This window comes from Callospermophilus lateralis, chromosome 16, assembly GCF_048772815.1.
Source record: "Callospermophilus lateralis isolate mCalLat2 chromosome 16, mCalLat2.hap1, whole genome shotgun sequence".
Taxonomy (NCBI): Eukaryota; Metazoa; Chordata; class Mammalia; order Rodentia; family Sciuridae; genus Callospermophilus; species Callospermophilus lateralis.
Window position 1 is genome coordinate 91,548,897 of NC_135320.1, and position 21,353 is coordinate 91,570,249.

The 21,353-nt window shown below is 50.7% G+C and overlaps 1 protein-coding gene across 2 annotated transcripts; it reads left to right on the top strand.

The window, feature by feature from the left end:
• The first annotated feature begins 49 nt into the window (after window positions 1-49).
• Window positions 50-20,717, top strand: Hsf1 (heat shock transcription factor 1). 2 transcript variants are annotated; one of them, XM_076836110.2, is made up of 14 exons: window positions 50-371; window positions 15,243-15,351; window positions 15,734-15,870; window positions 16,060-16,184; window positions 17,397-17,472; window positions 17,545-17,606; window positions 17,711-17,807; window positions 17,924-18,060; window positions 18,191-18,454; window positions 18,851-18,937; window positions 19,685-19,790; window positions 19,873-19,938; window positions 20,010-20,079; window positions 20,151-20,717. In XM_076836110.2, exons 1-14 carry the CDS (start codon window positions 255-257, stop codon window positions 20,354-20,356), a joined length of 1,659 nt encoding a protein of 552 aa, XP_076692225.1. In that variant the 5' UTR covers window positions 50-254; the 3' UTR covers window positions 20,357-20,717. The 2 variants fall into 2 exon arrangements, with proteins under 2 accessions (XP_076692225.1, XP_076692226.1); XM_076836111.2 differs by lacking the exon at window positions 18,851-18,937 and having other exon boundaries at window positions 51-371.
• The last annotated feature ends 636 nt before the right edge of the window (window positions 20,718-21,353 follow it).

The following is a 21,353-nucleotide window of genomic DNA, read 5'->3' on the forward strand; positions in this document are numbered from 1 at the left end:
AGGCGCGCAGCGAGGCATATAGCCCGGGGGCGGGCCGGCGTCGGCGCGAGTTGTGGCGCCTGCGCACGCGAGTGCGCGCGGGCGGGGCGCCTGCGGGAGCGCGCCCGTCACAAGATGGCGGCTGCCATGCGAGCTTCCAGGGCAGTGTGTGCGCAGCGGGCGGCGACGCGGCCCGGGGGGCAGGCGCGGCGACGGCGCTAACCCAGGCTAGGCCCCTCTTCTTGGCCGCCACTTTCGCCTCCGCTGAGCCTAAGATGGATCTTCCTGTGGGCCCCGGCGCGGCGGGGCCCAGCAACGTTCCGGCCTTCCTGACCAAGCTCTGGACCCTCGTGAGCGACCCGGACACCGACGCGCTCATCTGCTGGAGCCCGGTAGGGGCGGGTGCGGGAGCAGGGCGCCACGGGAAGGGGGCCTGCCGCGGAGGGCCTGGCGGCCGCCGTCCTCTCACAACCCGGGGCCGCGCGGTCCGAACCCGCCGGACCCAGAGCCTTAGTTTGCCTGGGACGCGGTGGATGCGGCTTCCGGTGCTTCCGCTCGTGGCTCGCGGAGGGACCGCGCCCCGACGGCCGGGTGCACAGCCCGCGCGTCGGGGAAAGATCGCGGCGTGGCGCGAATCGGAGGGCGTGCGCTGGTGGGAAGGAGAAGGGCGAGCGGGCAGCGGGCAGGACGCACGGTCCGGGCTGGCCCCACCGCCAGGGCAGCGGGGCGCGTTGGGCCCTCTGGAGTTGTCGGAGCGGGCTGCGAATACCGCAGACCTCGAGCTTGCAGAGGTCACTCCCGCCTCCTGCTCACATCCTGGCTGTGACATCGCGCCGCGAGAGGGTCAGGGCCCGGGACTGGCACATGGTGGCCTGAGGCCACAGTGATCCAGCGGGAGCTTTTAGAGGAACTGTGACAGGCGTGGTGCCACCAAACCTGCTTGACTTCCTGCAAGCCAAAACTCAGGGCTTCTCAGCCTGTGCCGAGAGCACACCCATCGCACACGCGTCCCTTCAGCCCGTCAGTAAAGAAGAAAAGCCTGGACGTGAATCTAGCTCGATCTGGAGGTCCGGTTCTCTGCCTCCGGGTCGTGCGTTTACTGATGGTGTGCCCTCTGTAAAGAGCTTTCGGAATATGCCTGGCATGTTGGTGCATGTCTGTAATCCCAGCAACCCAGAGGGCTGAGGTCCGAGGATTGAAACTTCAGGACCGGCCTCAGGAGTTTAGCAAGGCCCTAACCAAATTAGCAAGAGAAGACGCTCTCAAAAGAATAAATAATTTTTAAAAAGGGGGGACTTGGAGAGTAGTTCAGTGGCAGAGTATCCCTGGGTTCAATCCCAAGTGCCAAAAGAAAAAAAAAATGTGTGTGGAAATAAAGAGAAGATTAGAAACCATGCACCTTCACTCTTGGTAGAAACACTTTGTCCCCATGGTACCTCCTCTGTGTGGGCCTTCCCTGCTCCCCAGATCCAGAGAGGAGCAGTGTTTTTCAGCCACCTCTTCTAGATTTTGAACTCTCCTGACCACCAGGAAATGACACCACATTCTGACTTTCTTTAACTTATTTCCATTTCTGACTTGTTACCCTTAACTCATAGGAAGTGATCTTACCCAGGTGGGGGAGGGCATCGGAGATCCTCTGGAATATTCTGAGCCTTGTTCTGCTAGGAAAGTCCATTCTGCCTGGTAATCTGCCTGGTGTTTTTGCTTTTTGATTGAGAGATCTGTGGGTGAAGTTCCAGTGTGCATTCTCCCAGGACCTATAGGGTGTTCTGGGGAGGGCCTTTGAGTTGGAAGTCAGGTCTGATTCAACCTGTAAACAGTCTCCCATCCACAGCAGCACACTACCTGTTGACATATTTTCCCTGGGGAGGGACAGGGAGTTGACTGGAACTCAAGCTTTGGTTCTTCCTGTGTGAAGCAGCTGTAATTGGTGCAGGACATCAGGACATAGCAGTGGGTGCTATCATGAAACAAGTACAGAAACAAGCTCTGACTCTGGAATGGAAGGAAGCCCCTGTCAGCATGATCAGGGAGGGGCTGAAGAGCTTCTTGGAGCTGACTGCCTGGCCCAGAGAAAGAAGATGATGCCTCTGTCCCCATGACCTTGAAGGCACCCATACAGGCCCTGTGGCCTCTGTCAGCAAAGCGCAGCATGGACGCTCCTATAGGCTCACTGCCCTTGACTCAGCCTTCAGATGCCTCAGAAGGCTTTGGGGGCCCCCACTCAGTTATTTTCTCCTTGGTGCTGGAAGTCTTCTCCTTATTCTGCCAAAAAGTACTCTCCCTTTGTAGGGAGAATGTTGGCTAATTCCCAAGGCTGAATATGTGGGGAAGACCTTCCAGTCTCAGAACCCTGGCTAGACTACTAGGGGACAGAATAGGTCACTACCTGGAAACTGTGATGGAGGTTATGGCACTGTTTATCCTTGTGTTCATTCCCACCTGAAGCCCTTATTTAGTTCCAAATCCCTTACCCAAACAGGAAGGGCTACAAGAGATCTGAGTTTTCCCCAGACAGGTCCTGGAGGACGGTGCAGCTCCATATGCCCTGTGAAGGGAATTTGGTGACCCAGGTTAGAATCCAAGTAGGAACCACAAGAGCATGTAAGTGTAGGCATGGGTAATCTTCCCTTAGCCAGCTTCTCAACAGTTGTCCCAAAGCTGCCCCTGGATCCAGTACCCAGAGATACGAAGATTGGGACTAAATACCTGGATAAATAGGTAGCTCCATAAATAAAGCATGAGACCTTTCCACCCTCCTACCATCTCTCAGCCTTTGCATCCTCCTCTTCATGTAGTGGTTCCTCTGTCCTCCCCAGTAGGCTCTTGATAGGGCCTTACAGGACTCAGGACAACTCTGGAGTTACAGTCCCTCAAAGCAGAGAGAAATGTCCAAACAAATGAAGGCTCATAGCCCAGGTTCAGTATAATGCCAATTTTGTATAAGATCATGTAGTCTTTTTTAAAAAAGATTAGAAGGAAATATGAAAAGTAATCTTGGTTATATCTGGCTAGTAAGATTACAGTTAATTTTTATTTTAAGTTTTTCTTCTAGTTCTTAAAAAGTAAACGTGTTTTATAATTGAAAGGAGATGAACTCTCAGCCACAAGTTGTGTCCAGAACCCCCACGGCTACCCCTGCTCTCTGAGCTCTCTCAGCCAGGTGAGCTCATTCTTAGAGAGCCAACAAGAGTTGACAGGCCCACTGGCCCCACCCTTGAAGACCTGGCAGTGGGCCCCAAGTGTTCGAAGCCACACACCTCAAGCTGGTTGTGTTGTGTGCTGCCGTGTCATTAACCACTGAATGGTGCACAGCATGTTTGGTGTCTCTGTGTTACAGACAAGGTTGTGCTTCTTGCCTGTTCACTCTTCTGCCCACAGTCATTCAAGTGGGTGACCTAAGTTCCATTTTATAAATAGAAAACTCAGGCTCAAAGACATCAAAATCTTAACAAATTAAGAGCTAGAAAATGGTAAGAGTAAGTCCAGAATCACCCAGATGTTGCAAACTGCCTGGCTTTGCCAGCTGTGCACACCTCAAGGGTCCATCTTTCACCATCCACAGAGAAAAATTAGACTAGACCAGCAAGCTCTATGCTGTGGCCTCTTGTGTGTTTCCTCCTGCCCTGAGGTGTTGAGGGAGTTGCAGGCCTGGGTTGTGGTAGACTTGGTCTAGAGGAAAGTAGATCCCCACAGCAACCTAGGCCCATCTGACACCATAGAACCAGTGTTGGCTCATAACTCTTTATCAAGGGACCAGGGAGAGCAATCTGCACCTGGGGGTTGCTTGTTTTCAGAGGAGTTGGCCTGTGTGCAGGGAAAACTAGAGCCTAGCAAAACCAAGGTCTGGCAGGAGGAAGAGGCTGGCCTTTGTAAAAAGCGAGGAGCTTAGCCCCCAATGGTTTCCTTGTTCCTAGCAGCACTAGTAGCTGTAGTCAGTAACCCCCTTCCAACTGTGTTGGCCCCACAGTGAGCAGAGTTGAGCAGCCTGCATGTGTTCAGTGCACCGGGGATGTGGAGGTGTGTGCTGGTCATGGCTCCTGACTTGCAGGTGTGAGCTCCAAAGCTAACCTGAGCAGAAGCAAGAAAGCACCCCTGGGAAAAGTACCAATGGACCCTCAGAGAGTAGCAGACCAGGACTGGGGGAGGTGGCCCAGAAGGGGTGCTGCTCTTCTGTACCTTCGTGGACCCTCCATCAAGCTCACCCTCCAGACTGTATTTCTTCACTCCATCTTCTCGTGACCACGAAGCCAGGCCAGCTATGGGTTCCAATGAGACCAAGTGCCCACAGACTTCCTGCTGCTCTAGTCCCAGTCCTGGGACACAGAAAGTGGTCAGGCAACTAAGGCCAGGAAACCTGAGTACATTACAAGCTCCATCTGTGCTTGGGTTTGCAGGGGGGCTGAGACAGGGAGGGATTGTGGCTGGGCAGTAACTTGAAAAGATCAGATAAGCCACCTCATAAAATATATGGCTGTTAGCCTTTTGGTACCACAGAGCCAACCCCTTTGAGAAGATAAGCAGAGTCACCAATCTGCTTTATACAAAAGGTATACCTGGAGAATTTTGTATACATTTCAAGTTGTCAACAGTGGTATAGAAAATAAAGCCACGGACCTGGTCTGGGATCCCAACAGCTCAGGAGGCTGAGGCAAGAGGATTGCAAGTTCAAAGCCAACCTCAGCAACTTGCCATTCTCCTACCTGTGCCTCCCAAATAGCTGGGATTATAGGAGTGCATTCTTTTCCCAAGTCTTTGAAGAGCAGTAAACCCATACACTTAAGAATAGCAATGAATCCCAACCAGAATAGGAACAAAGAAAGCCATATCAAGGCCTAGCATGTTCAGATCTCCGAAAAAGACTAATAAAATGTTCTAAAAGCAAGCAGAAAGAGAAAGGAAATTGCACACAATAGAACAAGAGGTAAGAATGACTGTAAACTCTACATCAAGAACTCAGGTAGACACACTTGGAATGAGTATAAAGTAAGTCTTGGCAAGAAAATATAACTTAGGGCTGGGGTTGTAGCTCAGTGGTAGAGCATTTGCCTCGCACACATGAGGCCCTGGGTTCGATCCTCGACACCACATAAAAATAAACTAATAAAAATAAAGATATTGTGTCCATCTACAACCAAAAGAAAATATAACTTACATACAAGAACCAAATTGAAGTTTTAGAACTTAAAATTATAGTAATCAAAGTAAGGAACACTGGACAGAGTCAGTGTAAGATGGAAGTGACAGAAGAAAGTCAGTGAATATGGCCATAGGACAGCAAAAACTGTCCCCAATCTAACAATAGGGAGGGAAAACAAACAGAGCCTCACAGACTTGAGACAGCTTCAGGGGTCTGCTTCATGTCATCAGAGTCCTGGAAGGAGAGTAAAAAACTGCAAGAAAAATAAACAATTACAAATTAAGCAAAAGATATAATAAACCTGTAAGTTCAATTTCAATATACTGCAAAGAAGTATGAAACCAAGGTGTAACCAAACTCCTGAAAACTAGAGGCAAACTAAAGATTCTGAAAGCATCCAGAGAAAAAAACGGCACCATCTGGTAGCAATGACTCCTGTGACTTTGTATTTCCTATCAGAAAACAAGGAAGCCAGAACTGGGGTTGTGGCTCAGAGGCAGAGCGCTCACCTAGCAAGTGTGAGGCCCTGGGTTCAATCCTCAGCACCACATAAAAATAAAAAGAAAGAAAACAGGGAAGCCAAAAGGAAATTAAACCAATAAAGGGAACTTGTCAATTTAGCCATAGTGGTGCACGCCTGTAATAAAAGGATTATGTCCATCTACAACTAAAAGAAGGGGAGCTAGGGGCTACAGCTCAGTGGTGAAGTGCCCCTGGGTTCAATCCCCAGTACCAAAATCAGTCAGTCAGTCAGTCAAAACAATAAAAGAAAAAAGCACAGTGGCTCCCCCTTAGCCATGGTCAAGTCAAGGCCAAATATAGTAAATACAAAATTATAGAAATAAGCAACTCGTGGGTTTGTTTAGACCACTCTGAGTAGTGTAAGGCAGCCTCACACTATCCCCCCAAGATGCCAACGATCCCTTCAGTCAGTGGGTCTGCAGCATGCATGCGGCCTGCCCAGTAGTTGCTTATCACTGCCATCTGCAGTGCCACGCCAACCGTCATATATCACAGTGCCTGAGTAGCGTAGCCCAGCACTCCTTTACACACCTGCTTATTCACCTCACCCCATGTTGTTTCCATCAGTTAGGTGCAGTACAAGCAGAGATGGAGCGCATCACTCCTATTGCACTATGAGTGTACTGTTTTATATGTTGTTATGCATCTATTCCTGTGCCTAACTTATAAATTGAACTTTAGTATAGGTGTGTATATAGAGGGAAACATAGTGTATGTAGGGTTGAGTTCTGTCTGTGGTTTCAGGCATCCCCTGGGGGTCTTGGAATGTATCCCTCACACATATGAGGCGACTACTGTACTTATTAACACGAACCAAAAGAAAGGCAAAATGATTTATCAATTAAAATAGGCCCGGGTTCGATCCTCAGCACCACATACAAGCAAAGATGTTGTATCCGCCGATAACTAAAAAATAAATATTAAACAATAAAATAAAATAAAATAGACCTAAGAGCAAAGAAGCTGACCTTAAAGAGGGGCATTATTATTGGGACTGAGGTTGTAACTCGGGTAGAATAAAGGGTGAGTGCACCAAGGAGACTTGAAGTCTATTGTGTCCACCTGGCAACAAAGCAGTAAAAGAAATGAGATAAAGCTGGACAGAGTTGAAAGAAGAGCTAGGATTGCAAGTGCAGTCATGCGTGTCAACAATTCTCAATGTCTTGATTGAGGTTGAGAGAATTTCCACATAGAGAAGACTTGAACACATCAAGCTGCTCAACCTGCTAACAGCTGAAGATACTCCACCCAGCAACAGAGCCCAACCTCTTCTCAGCCCCATGGACCTGTGCCGGCATAGAGTGTGTTCAAGGCCCTGAAAACAAGCTCAGGAGAACTAACGTGTTTTCTGAACATAAAGGAATTAAATTGGAAACTATTGAACAGACTGGCAGTAGGAGACTCCAAACAGTAAAGCAGTGCTTAGGGGGAATCATGAGCGAAGAAGGGGCCATTGCTGTAGCTCAGCAGCAGAACGCTTGCCTAGCATGGGGTCCTGGGTTCATTCCCTGTTCTACAAGAGAGTGGACTTCTAAGCAATCACCTTAAAAAGCAGGAAAGGGGGACTGGGGCTGTGGCTCAGTGGTAGAGCGCTTGCCTTGTACTTGTGAGGTCCTGAGTTCAATCCTTAACACCACATATAAATAAATAAATTAAATAAAGTTATTTAAAAAAAAAAAAACAGGAAAGGGGGGCAGTGTAAACTCAAAGCAAGAAAGAAGAAAGTGAGGACAACAAAAGAAAGCAGTGTGACTAGAAGTTGTAAAGCCGAGTCTTTAAAAAAAATAATAAAGAAGTTAATGAATTCATGGCACAAATGATACAAGAAAAAAGAATATATTAATTAGTAATATCAGGGAGCAAAGATGCATCAGTACAGACTCCACAGGCGGTAAGATGAAGAGGAAATACTAAGGATTTGGCAATGTGAACGAAATGGACTAATTCTTTAAACCTCAAACTTCAAGTCATGCTCAGAATAGCAACGTGTGACTAGTCCAAAAAACAATTAACGAAATTGAGTTCCCAGTTATAAACCTTATGTAAAAGAAATTTCCAGGTCCAAAAGACTTCACTGGCTAAGTCCAATAATTGAAAAATAAAGAGAACCATCTTTGCGGAAATTAGCAAAGGCAGAAATGCTTTACTTTTCATTTTATGTGGCCAGCCTTACTCTGATATCACAATTAGACAATTAGAAATAGTCCAAGAAGACTACAGACAACATTACCCCTTATAAAGTGTTGTCTCTTTAAACATCTTTCACAAAACATAGTGGATCAGTTCAGCATTATGTTAAAAGAATGAAATCACAAGTGAGATTATCTTGGGAGCACTGGATTAGGTCAACATTTGAAAATCAAGCTACATTATTTGCCATATCAGTATAAGGAAGAAAAACATGATCAGAATATTTGTCTAAAAATAAGTTGATCAAATTGTAATTTGTGGCATTTAAAAAAAATAAAAAACTAAAAATAATAGGAAATTTCTTCAACCTGATACAAAGTGTCTACAGAAAAAGACTGCACATCACCAGACTCATTGGTGCACACCTTTAATTCCAATGAGCTGAGGCAAGAGGGTGACAAGTTGGAGCTAACCTCAGCAATTTAGCAAGGTCCTGTCTCAAATTTTTAAAATTGGGCTGGGTATGTGGCTCAGTGGTAGAGGCCCCTGGTTCCACCCCCATACCAGGAAAAGAAGAGCACACCTAACTAACTACTCAGTGGTGGAAGACCTAGTGCTCTCCCTCCCTGGAGACCAACAAGGTGCATCATCTCTTTTCACTGGTCTTATTCAGCCTCTTGCTGAAGTTCTGTCCAGTATCCCATGTGAGACAGGAAAAGGAAGGCATGCAAACTGGAGGGGACGAAGGAGCACTGTCTGTATGCATAGATACAAGAATGTCTACATAGAAAACCCTGGACTCACAGAAGTCCTCCTAGATCTAAGGAATGTGTTTTGCAAGGTCACTAGATATAAGGTCAACACAAAATCTAATTTTGTTTTTGCATACTAGCAATGAATAATGGGAAATCAATTTTTTAAATACCATTTACAGTTGCTCAAGGAAGTTAAAAATAGTCATCCCTTGGTATTCACAGGGGATGTTTCCAGAATCCCCACCTGGATACCAAAATGTAAGGATGCTAAATCCCTTGTATGAGATGGTATAGTGTTTGCATATAACTTACACATCCTGCCATACACCCATATACTTTTGTGGGGGAGGGGGTTGTTGGGGATTAAACCCAAGGATGCTTTACCACTGAACTACATCTTCAGCCCTTTTTAATTTTGAAATGATCTGATTTACCCAGGCTTGAACTTGGTTGTTTGTGGGGTTTTTTGTTTTTGTTTTTTGTTGTTGTTGTAGTAGATGGACACAGTATCTTTATTTTTATATGGCACTGAAGATCGAATCCAGTGCCTCGCGTGTGTGAGGCAAGCACTCTACTGCTGAGCTTCTAGCCCCAGCCCCCTGGCCTTGAACTTTGGATCCTCCTGTGACTCTAAGGATTATAGGTGTGAGCCATCACATCTGTATACTTCAAATCATATTTTTCTTTTTCCCCTGCTTTTAAGCAGTGCTGAGGGTGGGACCCAGGGGTGCTAGGTTGAGAGCTCTACTACAGAGCCTCGCCCCATCCCTCTAGATAACTTATAACACCTAATGTAAACGATATGTAAATGGTTGTTCTACTGTATTGTTTAGAGAATCATGACAAGTGAAAGTCTCTACATGTTCAGTAGAGTTTTTTTAATATTTATTTTTTAATTGTAGTTGGACACAATACCTTTATTTTATTTATTTTTATGTGATGCTGGGGATCGAACCCAGGGCCTCGCATGTGCTAGGCGAGCCCTTTACCACTGAGCCACAACCCCAGACCCTCAATAGAGGTTTTTTTTGTTTTTTGATTGTTTGTTTTTTAATATTTTTGGAAGTCAGGTGCGGTGGTGCACACCTATTCCTAGCATCTCAGGAGGCTGAGGCAGGAAGATCTCAAGTTCAAAGCCAGCCTCAGCAAATTAGGGAGAATCTATCTCTAAATAAAACATAAAAAGGGCTGGGGATGTGGCTCAGTGGTTAAGCACGCCTGGGTTCAATCAACATTACCTCCACCCAAGGAAGAGAGAGAGAGAATGAATTTAGAGAAAATATCATTTCAAAATGTGTTTGGTTTTTTGTTGTTTTGTTTTCTGTTTTTCAATCTACTATTGAATTCACAGATGTGGGATTTTTCAAAAGTTTCCCCATCTTTTCTCTTTCCCTCACCTTGTTTGCTGATGCAGTGAGTGCTTTGCCTCATTCCTTTTTACTCTTCTTATCCTGTTTCTGTTCATTAAGGAGTAAACATTTTAGCTGGTATGTTGTAGGACTTGGGGTGGCTCTGCCTTCCTCCTGAGCTTATTTCCTTCATGTTTTCCTGTCTGCTTGTGACTTGGCTGGGTGGCTTGAGGGAGACTACTTTTCTTTGGTCTCTATTCACTGCCTGGCTGCCTGGTTCTGCCATTGGGGTTGTTTTGTTTTGTTCTGTTTTGTCTTGTTTTGTTTCTTTTTGTAATGCCCTGGAGCACAGATGGTTGGGCAGTCAGATGCAGTTAAATCTGACCAGTGGTGAGGTGGTTTGGTTTGGTCTGGTCTCGGGGAGGTGGTTGGGCAGCTGTTGTTCTGGAGGTGTTTCTGATTGGGTAGTGTCTTGAGCAGGCCCTGTCCTCAGCATAGACCACACTCGTGCCTGTCTTTCCACTAGGTCAGGATCTGCTGAATGACAGTCGAGTCACAGGCTGCACCGTTCAGCAGGGGCAGTTCCCTGGCGACGTGCAGATCACCTGGTGGTCATAAGCCAGGCAGCCACAGGTTCTTATCCCAATCTTCATTGCTAGTATCTGAGGCACTCAAGTCGCACATCACACTTCACACAGTGACACACATAAGAAGGGGTCAAGGCAGCCACAGGGTCAGGGAGACTGGACTGAGAGCAAAGGCGGAGTCCCTGCAGGCGGTCAGGTAAGATCAGGAACCAGCTGAAGAGCTTGTTCAGGATGCAGGAGCTTATTCTAGGCCAAGGTCCAGCAGTTTCACCATGTCAGCTTGGAGTGGGACTCCATGGTCATCATAGGCAGAAGAAACCACACTCTGCTAAAGCCTAAGAACAGATCCGAAGGTTCTTTGCTATGACAATTTTCTTGGGCAAGGCTAGTGACCAGTGACCAGGGTTAGGGTACCTCCCCTTTTATGGGTCTCAAGTGAGGGGTTTGTTTTATTTGGTGATCTAGTATATTCAGTAATCTCATGGGCCTGGTTTTCCAATGTTAGTTTGATACGCCCGTACATGCTTTTGATTAATTTGGTAAATTCATGGGTGGTCATTCTTCATTAGCATGATTAACTTATTTCAATTCATGCCTTTAGTTGTGCCAGGCAGATGGTGGTGGTTCACTTGTACAAACAAGGTATGGCTTCATTGCATCTCAGCCTTAAACTCAAAATAGAACAGCTCACAGCAAACTACTGCTTTACAAAATGCAGTGAGAAAGGTGAAAGCACAGCCTGAAAACTGCTGCTCTGTACATTGTGGAGTAACTCAGAGAGGGCACGGCCTTCTCTCCGCAGAAGGCAGGTGGGTTTGTTGGTTGAACTGTGGCTGTTTTCGGGTTGGCCTTGGGTTAGCTCTGGCCCTGGAAGGCTCTTCTCAGCTTCCCCTTCCCTGCAGAGGCTCACTGAGGCCGGCCTGCCCACACTTGGACAGGGAGTGTGCTTCCCAGTGGGTGGCAGCAGAGCTTTTCCTCCTGCACTGTCTCCAGGCATAGACTTAGAGCCACTACTACTCTGGCTGGGCAGTAGCCACTGATTTTCTTTACTGCTGGACTTGGAATGGGGTCCCCATCTGTGGGGCATGGTGGAGGAGCCAACTGCTCTCTTGGCCACACTAAGCAGGAATGTGATCTCTTCAACCTGGAGTGCTGGGGTAAAGAAATCCTGGTGGTGTGGCTCTCCCCACATGCTCACTGCCTGCCAAGTTGTAGCAGGTGTCATGGAGTAAATGTCTCTTCACTCGCTAGATGCCTTTAGAGACTCCCCAGTGTTTTACTGGGGAGACTTCCATGAAGTGCCTCACACTGCCGGCCAAGAATCAGGAATCCCCTCTTCACTTTGAAAGGGTAGCTTTACTAGTGTCCACTGCCTTTGGCTCTCAGCTCTGGTAAGTCTGTCGTCTCCTCCTGTCTTTGTGATTGGCAGTTCCCTCATGAAAGTATATCAGTTGAATCCCTTTTTATTTATCCCACTTGTAATTCAGTTAACTTCTTGGATGTTCTTCATCAAATTTAGGGAGATCCTGGCAGTGTTTCCTTAGGTACATTCTCTTTGTTCTTTCTCTCTTCTTTTGAGACTCACGTTATGTGTAAGTTATACTTTTTTTCCCCTGTGCTGGGGGTTGGTGCTAAGCATGTGCTGTACCTCTGAGCCTCACCTGCAGCCCAACTGTGGTTCAGTGGTGCCTCATAGGTCTCTGCCATTCTGTTCATTTGTATTCATTCTTCTTTCTATTCTTCACACTGTAATCTCAGTTGACTTGTTTTCAGGTTTGTTAATACCTGCTTCTCCCTACTCACATCTCACCAGAGTCCCTCTGGTGAATTATTAAACTGAGTTGTACTTCTCAACCTTAGAATTTCAACTTGATGCTTCTTTATCATTTTTACTTCTTTACTGAAATTCTCCATTAGTGAGATATAGTTCTCTTACTTTAGTTCTCCAGATGTATTCTTTGAAAGTAATTAAAATAGCTAACTTAAAATCCTTTTCTCATTGGGCACAGTGGTACACACCTGTATCCCAGCAACTTGGGAGGCTGAGACAGGAGGATCCCAAGTTTGAGGCCAGTGAGACCATGTCTCAAAAGGAAAAATCAAAGGGACTGGGGATGTGGTGGCTCAGTGGTTCAGTGAGTGTAGCCCATTGATTTAATTCCCAGTGCTGGAAAAAAAAAAAAAAAAATTTTTTTTGTAGGCAGTTTGTTTTTTGGGGTTTTTTTGGGGGGGGTTGGGGGGTGCCAGGGATTGAACTCAGGGCACTTGAACACTGAGCCACATTCCCAGCCCTTTTTTGTATTTTATTTGGAGACGGGGTCTCACTGAGTTGTTTAGCACCTTGCTGTTGCTGAAGCTGGCTTTGAACTTGGGATCCTCCTGCCTCAGCCTCCTGAGCCACAGAGATTATAGGCCTACACCACCACACCCAGCCTCAGGCAATTTTTATTGACTACTTGTTCAAATGTATGGGCCATAACTTCTTGTTTCTTTGTATGTTTTATGATTTTTTTATTGAAAAGTAGCCTTTTTTTTTTTTTAAATGGACAGAATGCCTTTATTTGTTTTTATGTGGTGCTTAGGATCAACCCAGTGCCTCACATATGCTACTAGGCAAGAGCTCTGCCACCGAGCCCCAGCCCCAACCTGAAAAGTAGACTTTCAGTTAATGAAGTGTAGCACCTCTGGGGTGAGACTCTCCCTCTCCCCAGCATTTGTTGCTATTTTTGGCCTGGTGATTTTCTTGAACTAATCTGTAAAGCCTGTGTTCTTTTTTGGTGACACTGCCGTCTCTGTTCAGTTAGTATAGTCAGGGGATAGAGCAAAAACCTCTGTGTCTAGAACCAGTAAGTCTCCCAGTCTCCCAGGGCCTCTGTGTGTTAGGACACACCTTCAGCCCAGACAGTAGTGGGCAGCCCTGCTTCATCCTTCACTTCCTGCTAAGGCCCCACCTCAAGGCCAGCCAGAGGTGACCACTTAGGGCCTCTGGGGTCCATGGAGTGTCTGTATAGCTCTAGCTCTGCACATACACATGGCTTCCAGATTCCTAGGGACACGCAGGTCTTCTCAGGGTCCCTCATGATCCCTCCTTTACCGGCTGTTCCTTTTGTTGTTGTCACTGTTGCTGCTGTTAGGGTTGGGGATTTGTTTGTACATTTTGGTTCCCCGGAAGTGCTTAACCATTGAGCCACATGCTCAGCCCTTTTTATTTTGAGGCAGGGTCTCCCTAAATTGCTGAAACTGGCTTTGAACTTGTGCTCCTCCTGGGATTACAGTGTGTGCCACCATTCCCAGCTCAGCGTTCCTTTCAGTTGTCTGGTTAGCTAGTATTATATGTGCTTTGAGCAGCCACATCCTTTAAAAGTCACCCCTGGGTGTTCCAACAAACACTCCCGGGGGAAATGGCTTCTAGCCAGAGAGAGCTTCTAGCCTGGTCAGAGCCCTCCCTGCACGAGGAGTCTTCCAGGGAGCTGCCTTCATAGGCCTTAAAGCAGCTGCAGGCCCGCCCACACCCCTGCTTCCCTACTAGTGGGTGCGGCCCTTGGTCTCAAGGCTGCAGGAGAGGGAGTAGAACAGGGCAGGCTAAGAGCCATGGAGCTCAGTGCTCTTGCAAGACACAGTTGTTCCTCCTGAAGAAACTGCTTCCAGCGTGAACCATTCTTTGGTTACCTTTCAGAGTCCTGGAGAAGTTGACTTCACGTTTCTTACCAGTTTTTGCTCTGCTCCTTTGGTGTCCCTTCCTCCACCCCTTCCCCTCATGCTACTGTTGATGCTAACTAATGCTTATTTTCATGCCTCTGTATGTTAGAAAGCAGCTCCAGGGGGCTGCGGTTATGGCTCAGTGGTAGAGCACTTACCTAGCACTCGTGAGGCACTGGGTTCAATTCTCAGCACCGCATATAAATAAATGAGTAAAATAAAGGTCCATCAACATCTAAAAAAAAACATTTAAAAGAAAGAAAGTAGTGCCAGTGCCAACCCAGCACCAGGGGGCTCTTTTTGGTTTTTTCCTGACCCTGACTAGGAGAAGCCTATTCCCACCATCCTGAAGGGATTGATTCAGGGGGTCAGGTACTACCAACAAAACGCCACCCCCTTCGCACTGTGTGACCCCCACCATATTTGATGCCTCCTCTGAGCCACCATGGCTACCCCATCAGTCCTTCCTGATGGGTTCTGGGCTGAGTTCAGGAAAGAACTGGGAGAGGAAGGTCAGTACACGCAGTGTGTGACAATCTAGTCCTTGTCTCACCTGCCAGAGGATGAGACTGTTCTGAGCCCAGCTGTACCTTCATCCAAAGTAATGGAGGTTTGGTTGGTTCTCATGTCCTTGACTGCCTCAGTTGGGCTCTTAGCTGTTAGGTTTTTGTTGTTGTTGTTGTTGTTGTTTTGTTTTGTTTTTTGTTTTTTGTGTGTGTTTGTGGTGCTGGGGATTGAACCCAGGGCTTTGTGCAAGTGAGGCAAGCACTCTACCAACTGAGCTATATCTCCAGCCCCTGCTCTTAGCTGTTCTTAAGGAATTTTTTGCTGATTATAGCTATATGCCATTTGCAGAGAGTGGACTAGAGTATATTGTGTTGCATGAATGTGAACTTGGCGTCCAGGAACCACTGGTCAAGGGAACCCCATCTCTGAAAGCAGGCCAGGGCGTACTGGGGTAGATTCTACCTTCCAGCAGCCCCGTACGGTGGGAGTGTGCACTGCCCACTACACCGGGAAGGGAGTCAGACCACTATCCCTGTCACTGCTACATGTGGCCTGCTGTGTCTCCTGACAGAGTGGGAACAGCTTCCATGTGTTTGACCAAGGCCAGTTCGCCAAGGAGGTGCTACCCAAGTACTTCAAGCACAACAACATGGCCAGCTTCGTGCGGCAGCTCAACATGTGTGAGTGCCCACTCTGGCTGGGCGGGTGCCCCCTTCCAGGAGTCTGTGGGAGGCAGACCCCAGCATGTTCACCCCCAGACAATGCTCTGGATTGGCCAGGGGCAGGGCCTGGAATCCACTACACATGAGGACTGGGGCAAAGTACCTCTCTGTTGGAAGATCCTCAGGAGTGTGAACCTGGGGTTTCCAGGGAGGAAAGAGTTGTGAGGCCCTAGCCATACTCCCTCACAGATGGGGAACTGTTGGGAATGGGGTCTCCCTCATAACAAGAGCACCCAGCTGCCATGGGCATGGGCTCTGGCCACAGCCCTGCATGGCCCTTCTCCAGGGGCCTTCCCTCACTTGGCCCTCAGGAAGAGCTCTCCCACCCCTATGTGTGCAGACGGCTTCCGGAAGGTGGTCCACATCGAGCAGGGAGGCCTGGTTAAACCTGAGAGGGATGACACTGAGTTCCAGCACCCATGCTTCCTGCGTGGCCAGGAGCAGCTCCTGGAGAACATCAAGAGGAAAGTGACCAGCGTGAGTGGCTGGCCCTAAACACAACTCTCCTTGTCGTCCCTCCTTGCTTGTCCCTCTCTGACCCACCCCTAACCATCCCCATTGGCCCTTTCTACTGTGCCTCAGGCCTCCCCACTCTCCTTGGGGCCCAGCTGTAGCATGAGAGCCAGCCCCACTCTAGGACCTCCAGAGCCTCTTGTCCACCCCCAGGTATCCACACTAAAGAGTGAAGACATAAAGATCCGCCAGGATAGCGTCACCAAGCTACTGACAGATGTGCAGCTGATGAAGGGGAAGCAAGAGTGCATGGACTCCAAGCTACTGGCCATGAAGCAGTAGGTCCTGCATGTCCAGGGGGTGGCTCTGGAACGTGGATGTGTGCTGTGGGCTAGGGAATGGGAAAAGGAGGACCTCCTGCAGAGCCACCGTCCAGCTGTGACTTCTGAGGCAGAAGCTCTGGGGCCTTCTGTATCCATACTGTGGGGGAGGCATCCTGCTGGGTCACTTCCTTCACCCCGGAAAGATAGGCCTCTGCCTGGTTCCTGAAGCCACAGGCTAGATGAGCTTCCACTCCACAGGATCTGGGTGCACAGACTCTGCCCTCCAGCTCCCTCCCTGAGGGCCAGGGCAGCAGGAAACTGACCAGGACAGTCCCAAGGCTAGGTCAGCCTCTCTCCTTCCCCTGGTTGCCCACAGTATCACTCAACGCAATGTCAACATCCCCACCACTGCCACCATCTCAGGCCTGGGGCAGGAAGCAGCATAGGATCTTTCTTGAATTTTTGCCTATGTATGTTTGGCACACACCTGACCACCTGGGGCCCCTCCTCAACCAGGACCCAGGGTTCTAGAGGCTTTGCAGGCAGCCTAGCACTTAAGAAACTGAGGCACGGGTCTCTTTTCCACTTTGGGTCCCTGGAGACTCAGGAATTCTACCCATATGGCACAAGAGGCCCTGGGTTCACACTCCCCACATTAGGCCTAGCAGAAGCCACTGACTTTGTGACCAGTGGATGTGGCTTTTCTCACAGTATGGCCCAGGGGCCATTTCTTTGTCAAGGAGATATGGGCTTTGCAGGACTAGCCCACCAGAGCATCAGGAATGCACCAGATTATGCTTACCTACCTGGGTGGGGGAACCATGTTTTGGCAGCTCATCCCTATCCCCACCAGGCCACTTCCACACTTGGTGCAGGGCCCTCAGCCCCTACAAGGTGCAGGACACCCCCAGGTGTCACTCAGCAAACTGAGGAATCTGTATTTCTGAAACCTGATTCCTTGGTGGGAGCAGATGACTGGGGTTGGATTCAAGCTCAAAGAACCTCCCAGTCGCCACCTCGACCCCACCCATCATCAGTGGGTGTCCTGCAAGCCCCACCTTTGTCCTCTGGGAAGCACACCAGAGGTTGAAGGGGGGCAATGTGCAAGCCCTCGCCTGGCCCCGGCCCTTGTCCCACACCCCCTTGGACCTGCCTAGGGCAGGGGAGGCTACAAAATACCCCTGCTGAGACTGCTGGGGGGCCTGCCTGACCCAGCCTGTGTTGCAGCGAGAACGAAGCCCTGTGGCGAGAGGTGGCCAGCCTGCGGCAGAAGCATGCCCAGCAGCAGAAAGTCGTCAACAAGGTGGGGCAGGGCTGGCGGTGGTGGGTCCCTCCACAGCAGGGCTGGAGTGACTGTATCCTCTCTGCCCTACAGCTCATTCAGTTCCTGATCTCGCTGGTGCAGTCCAACCGGATCCTGGGGGTGAAGAGAAAAATGTGAGGCACTGGGGGTGCCTGTACCCTCTGCTAGGGCCCTGGGCCCTCCCTTGCTCCATCTGCTGCATCCTAGCGAGCAGCTAACCCCCACCCCTTCCCCACAGCCCGCTGATGTTGAGTGACAGCAGCTCTGCACACTCGGTGCCCAAGTATGGCCGGCAGTACTCCCTGGAGCATGTGCATGGTCCAGGCCCATACTCGGTAAGCACTAGGTTGGGCAGGACGGCCCCCACAGGTCGTGCAGGGTGCTTGCTGCGTGCTCCAGGGTGGCCACAGGCAGACCCTACACGTGACCGAGCCCCTACCTCTGTTCGCAGGCTCCATCCCCAGCCTACAGCAGCTCCAGCCTCTATACCCCAGACGTTGTTACCAGCTCTGGACCCATAATCTCCGACATCACTGAGCTGGCTCCCGTCAGCCCTCTGGCCTCCCCAGGCAGGAGCATAGATGAGAGGTAGGGCTGTGTCGTCCCCCCCCCAGCCCTCCTGTCATCTCACTGGGCCAGCCCATATGAGCCTGGGGTAGAGTTGGGAGGGAGTGGTGCCCGCTGAGGTTCCTGCTAACGTGTCCCCCAACATGTCCAGGCCCCTGTCCAGCAGTCCCCTGGTGCGTGTCAAGGAAGAGCCCCCCAGTCCACCTCGGACCCCCCGGGTGGAGGAGGCGAGTCCCAGGCATCCGTCCTCTGTGGACACCCCCTTGTCCCCGACTGCCCTCATCGACTCCATCCTGCGGGAGAGCGAGCCTGCCCCCACCTCAGCCACAGCCCCCACTGATGCCGGAGGCCGCGTCCCCTCGTCCCCACCCCGCTCAGCCCCCGAGAAGTGCCTCAGCGTAGCCTGTCTGGACAAGTGAGTGCTGCCCCTGAGGACACAGCCTGAACCTGTGCTGGGACTGTCCTGAGGGGTGGGGATACTGAACCCCCCGGCCCTGCAGGGGGTATGGGATTTGCAAATAGTAAGCAAACAGGATTAGGGCCAGGGAGGGAGTTGAATTTGGCCAGATCACTCTACAATCTGGGGCCCCTGCCCGCTGGCCACCCTTTTGGCTGCCATCGCCCTCTCCTGCAAACCATAGGACCCTTGCCTGTCATGCTGCCCAGACCAGCAGCAAGAGATGGTGAGCCGGGCCTGGCTTTGACCCCTTTGGCCCTGCCCAGAGGCTGAGTGAGTGAGGATGGTGGGCTCAGAGCCCACCCTCTGGCCCCCACCTGCAATGGGGGGGGCTCTTGTCTTTGTATCTTGCAGTTTGGCTCGCGCTCCACAGATGTCTGGGGTCGCCCACCTCTTCCCCTGCCCCTCCTCTTCCTTTCTGCATGGCCGAGTCCAGCCAGGGTTAGCGCGGCCCCCATTGGGGAGGGAGGAGGGCTCTGTCAGAGCTCGGGCCCCTCCTGCAGCCATGAACCAGACCCTGCCCTGTGCACAGCACTCACCCTGTTTGCCAAGGGTGCAGGGGAGGGCTTCCCAGGCTCTGCATCCTCACTGACTTCCCAGGCATGGGCCAATGGCTGTGACTGGGACAAAACCCTACCTGGCCCCGCCACCAGTGCAGGCAGGATCCAGGCTGCTGTGCTGCGCTTACTTTCGGGGTGGGGTGGGCCCCATGGCACCTGTAGAGCCATCCTGGCTGTCCTTCCCATGGTCCCCAGATACACCCAGTAGCACCAGGGGAGGTGCAGACCCAGTCATGCTGAGGATAGCCTGTCTACCTTCTTCACTCTTCCAAGTGCTATGGCAAGACCTTGTTAAGCCTAAAAACTGCACTAGAGCTGAACCCCTCTTCCCTTGGTGCTTTCTTGCCCCAGCCTTGATCACCCCCAAGGCCTTCCAGCCTTGTACCAGTATCCTGTGGGCCAAGCTGCACCCTACCCTCAGTAGTCATGGAGGGCACAGAGCTCACCACTGCCCTTCCAGCACCTTCCACTTGTGTGTATATATACACACACACACACACACTGTCCCCCGGCCCATGCTGGGGTTGCTGAGGGCCCCGTCTAGGGAATGGGTATAGCCAAGGGAGAGCCCTTCTCTACAGGAGTGAGTCTGGGGCTCTGGTTCACCTGCCCACTCACCCCGGGCCAGGAATGAGCTCAGTGACCATTTGGATGCCATGGATTCCAACCTGGATAACCTGCAGACCATGCTGACCAGCCATGGCTTCAGTGTGGATACCAGCGCCCTGCTGGACGTGAGTCTGCCCTATCTTCTCCCTGCTCCACCCCATTCTCTGTAAGCCAGCCCTGACTTCCCTCCCTCCCTCCCTCCTGCAGCTGTTCAGCCCCTCCGTGACCATGCCCGACATGAGCCTGCCTGACCTTGACAGCAGCCTGGCCAGCGTGCGTAGGCGGGCAGGGTGGGGGGCGGGGGCACCAGCAGCAGTCCTCACCATGTCCCTTCCACCCCACAGATACAGGAGCTCCTGTCTCCCCAGGAGCCCCCCAGGCCTCTTGAGGCAGAAAACAATGGCCCTGACTCAGGTGAGCCAAGCCCTGTGCCTGCCCCCCATCCTCCCACCACCCATATGGCCCTGACCCCCACCCACCCACAGGGAAGCAGCTGGTGCAGTACACAGCACAGCCTCTGTTCCTGCTGGACCCGGACGCCGTGGACACGGGGAGCAGTGAACTACCTGTGCTCTTTGAGCTGGGGGAGGGCTCCTACTTCTCCGAGGGAGACGACTACACAGATGATCCCACCATTTCCCTGCTGACGGGCTCTGAGCCCCCCAAAGCCAAGGACCCTACTGTCTCCTAGAGATGCCAAGAGGGACTGGGAGGGTCTGTGGCCTGCTTCCACCCTTAGGACAGGTTTGGGGGAGGCAGGACAGGCACACAGCCTCCACGGCCCCAGTGTGGGAAGAGGGGCTCAGGGCTGGACAGTGCCTCCAGTCCAGAGTGAGGGCCCTTGGGCCTGCACACCTGCTGCCTTCGCCCAGCCCCGCATCCCCATGGCTTGTTTGGGGCTTCACAGTCACACTTGGACTGATTCTGCAGGTTGTTCATAGAATTGTATTTTGGATTTTTACATGAGGGTCCCCCTTTCCCCTTCACAGAGAAATATATACACACAGACGGACAGACAAGACGGGCAGAGATCTATAAACCGACAAGCTGTATGCTATGGCTTCCTATGTGTTTCCTCCTGCCCTGGGGGTTTTAGGGAGGTGGGGATACGGGGAAAGGCCCAGAGCAGATCTGAATGGTGGTGGCAGTACCCTGGGCCTGTCTGGCCCTGATTGCCAGCAAGACAACCCTTCCTAAGGTGTCCCTTCAGAGACAGGGCACAGGTAAGCATGCTCCACATATCTCCTGTCAGCATCAGGCTGACCCCTTCTATCCACAAGGCACAGACTGATTTGAGGGCAGGGACGGCATGCTCCCGCTGTTTCAGTAGTTTCCATGGGTGTGGGCAGAAGAGGGAAGGCAAGCTCACAAGTGGCTGTGGGGCATGCCCGATCTCCTAGGTCAGGACCTGCTGACTGAGGGCTGGGGGGAGTACAGGAGCCCATACAGTGAGAGAGTCCAGAGTGCTCCAACGACCTCCCCCAGGTTTTCACCCACTAGTCACTGTCCTGGGGAGGCCACAGAGATGCTGTCTGTAGGCTTCCACTGGAAGAGGAACCAGCCAGGACAGAGCAGCCCCCACTTAACCAGCAGTTTGCTAATGCAGAAGGGATAGCACAGGCCTGGACTGCTCCTGCCCTTCTTGGCAAGACGAGAAGCAACCACCTTGTTGGGCACCATGGCTCAAA

Bases quoted from the DNA above. Each gene is read 5' to 3' on its own strand.
- Hsf1 (XM_076836110.2), top strand. From the start codon at position 255: ATGGATCTTCCTGTGGGCCCCGGCGCGGCGGGGCCCAGCAACGTTCCG. The intron at 16,185-17,396 runs GTAGGTCCTGCA...CCTGTGTTGCAG, and splicing joins AAGCTACTGGCCATGAAGCA to CGAGAACGAAGCCCTGTGGC. The intron at 19,791-19,872 runs GTGAGTCTGCCC...TCCCTCCTGCAG, and splicing joins ATACCAGCGCCCTGCTGGAC to CTGTTCAGCCCCTCCGTGAC.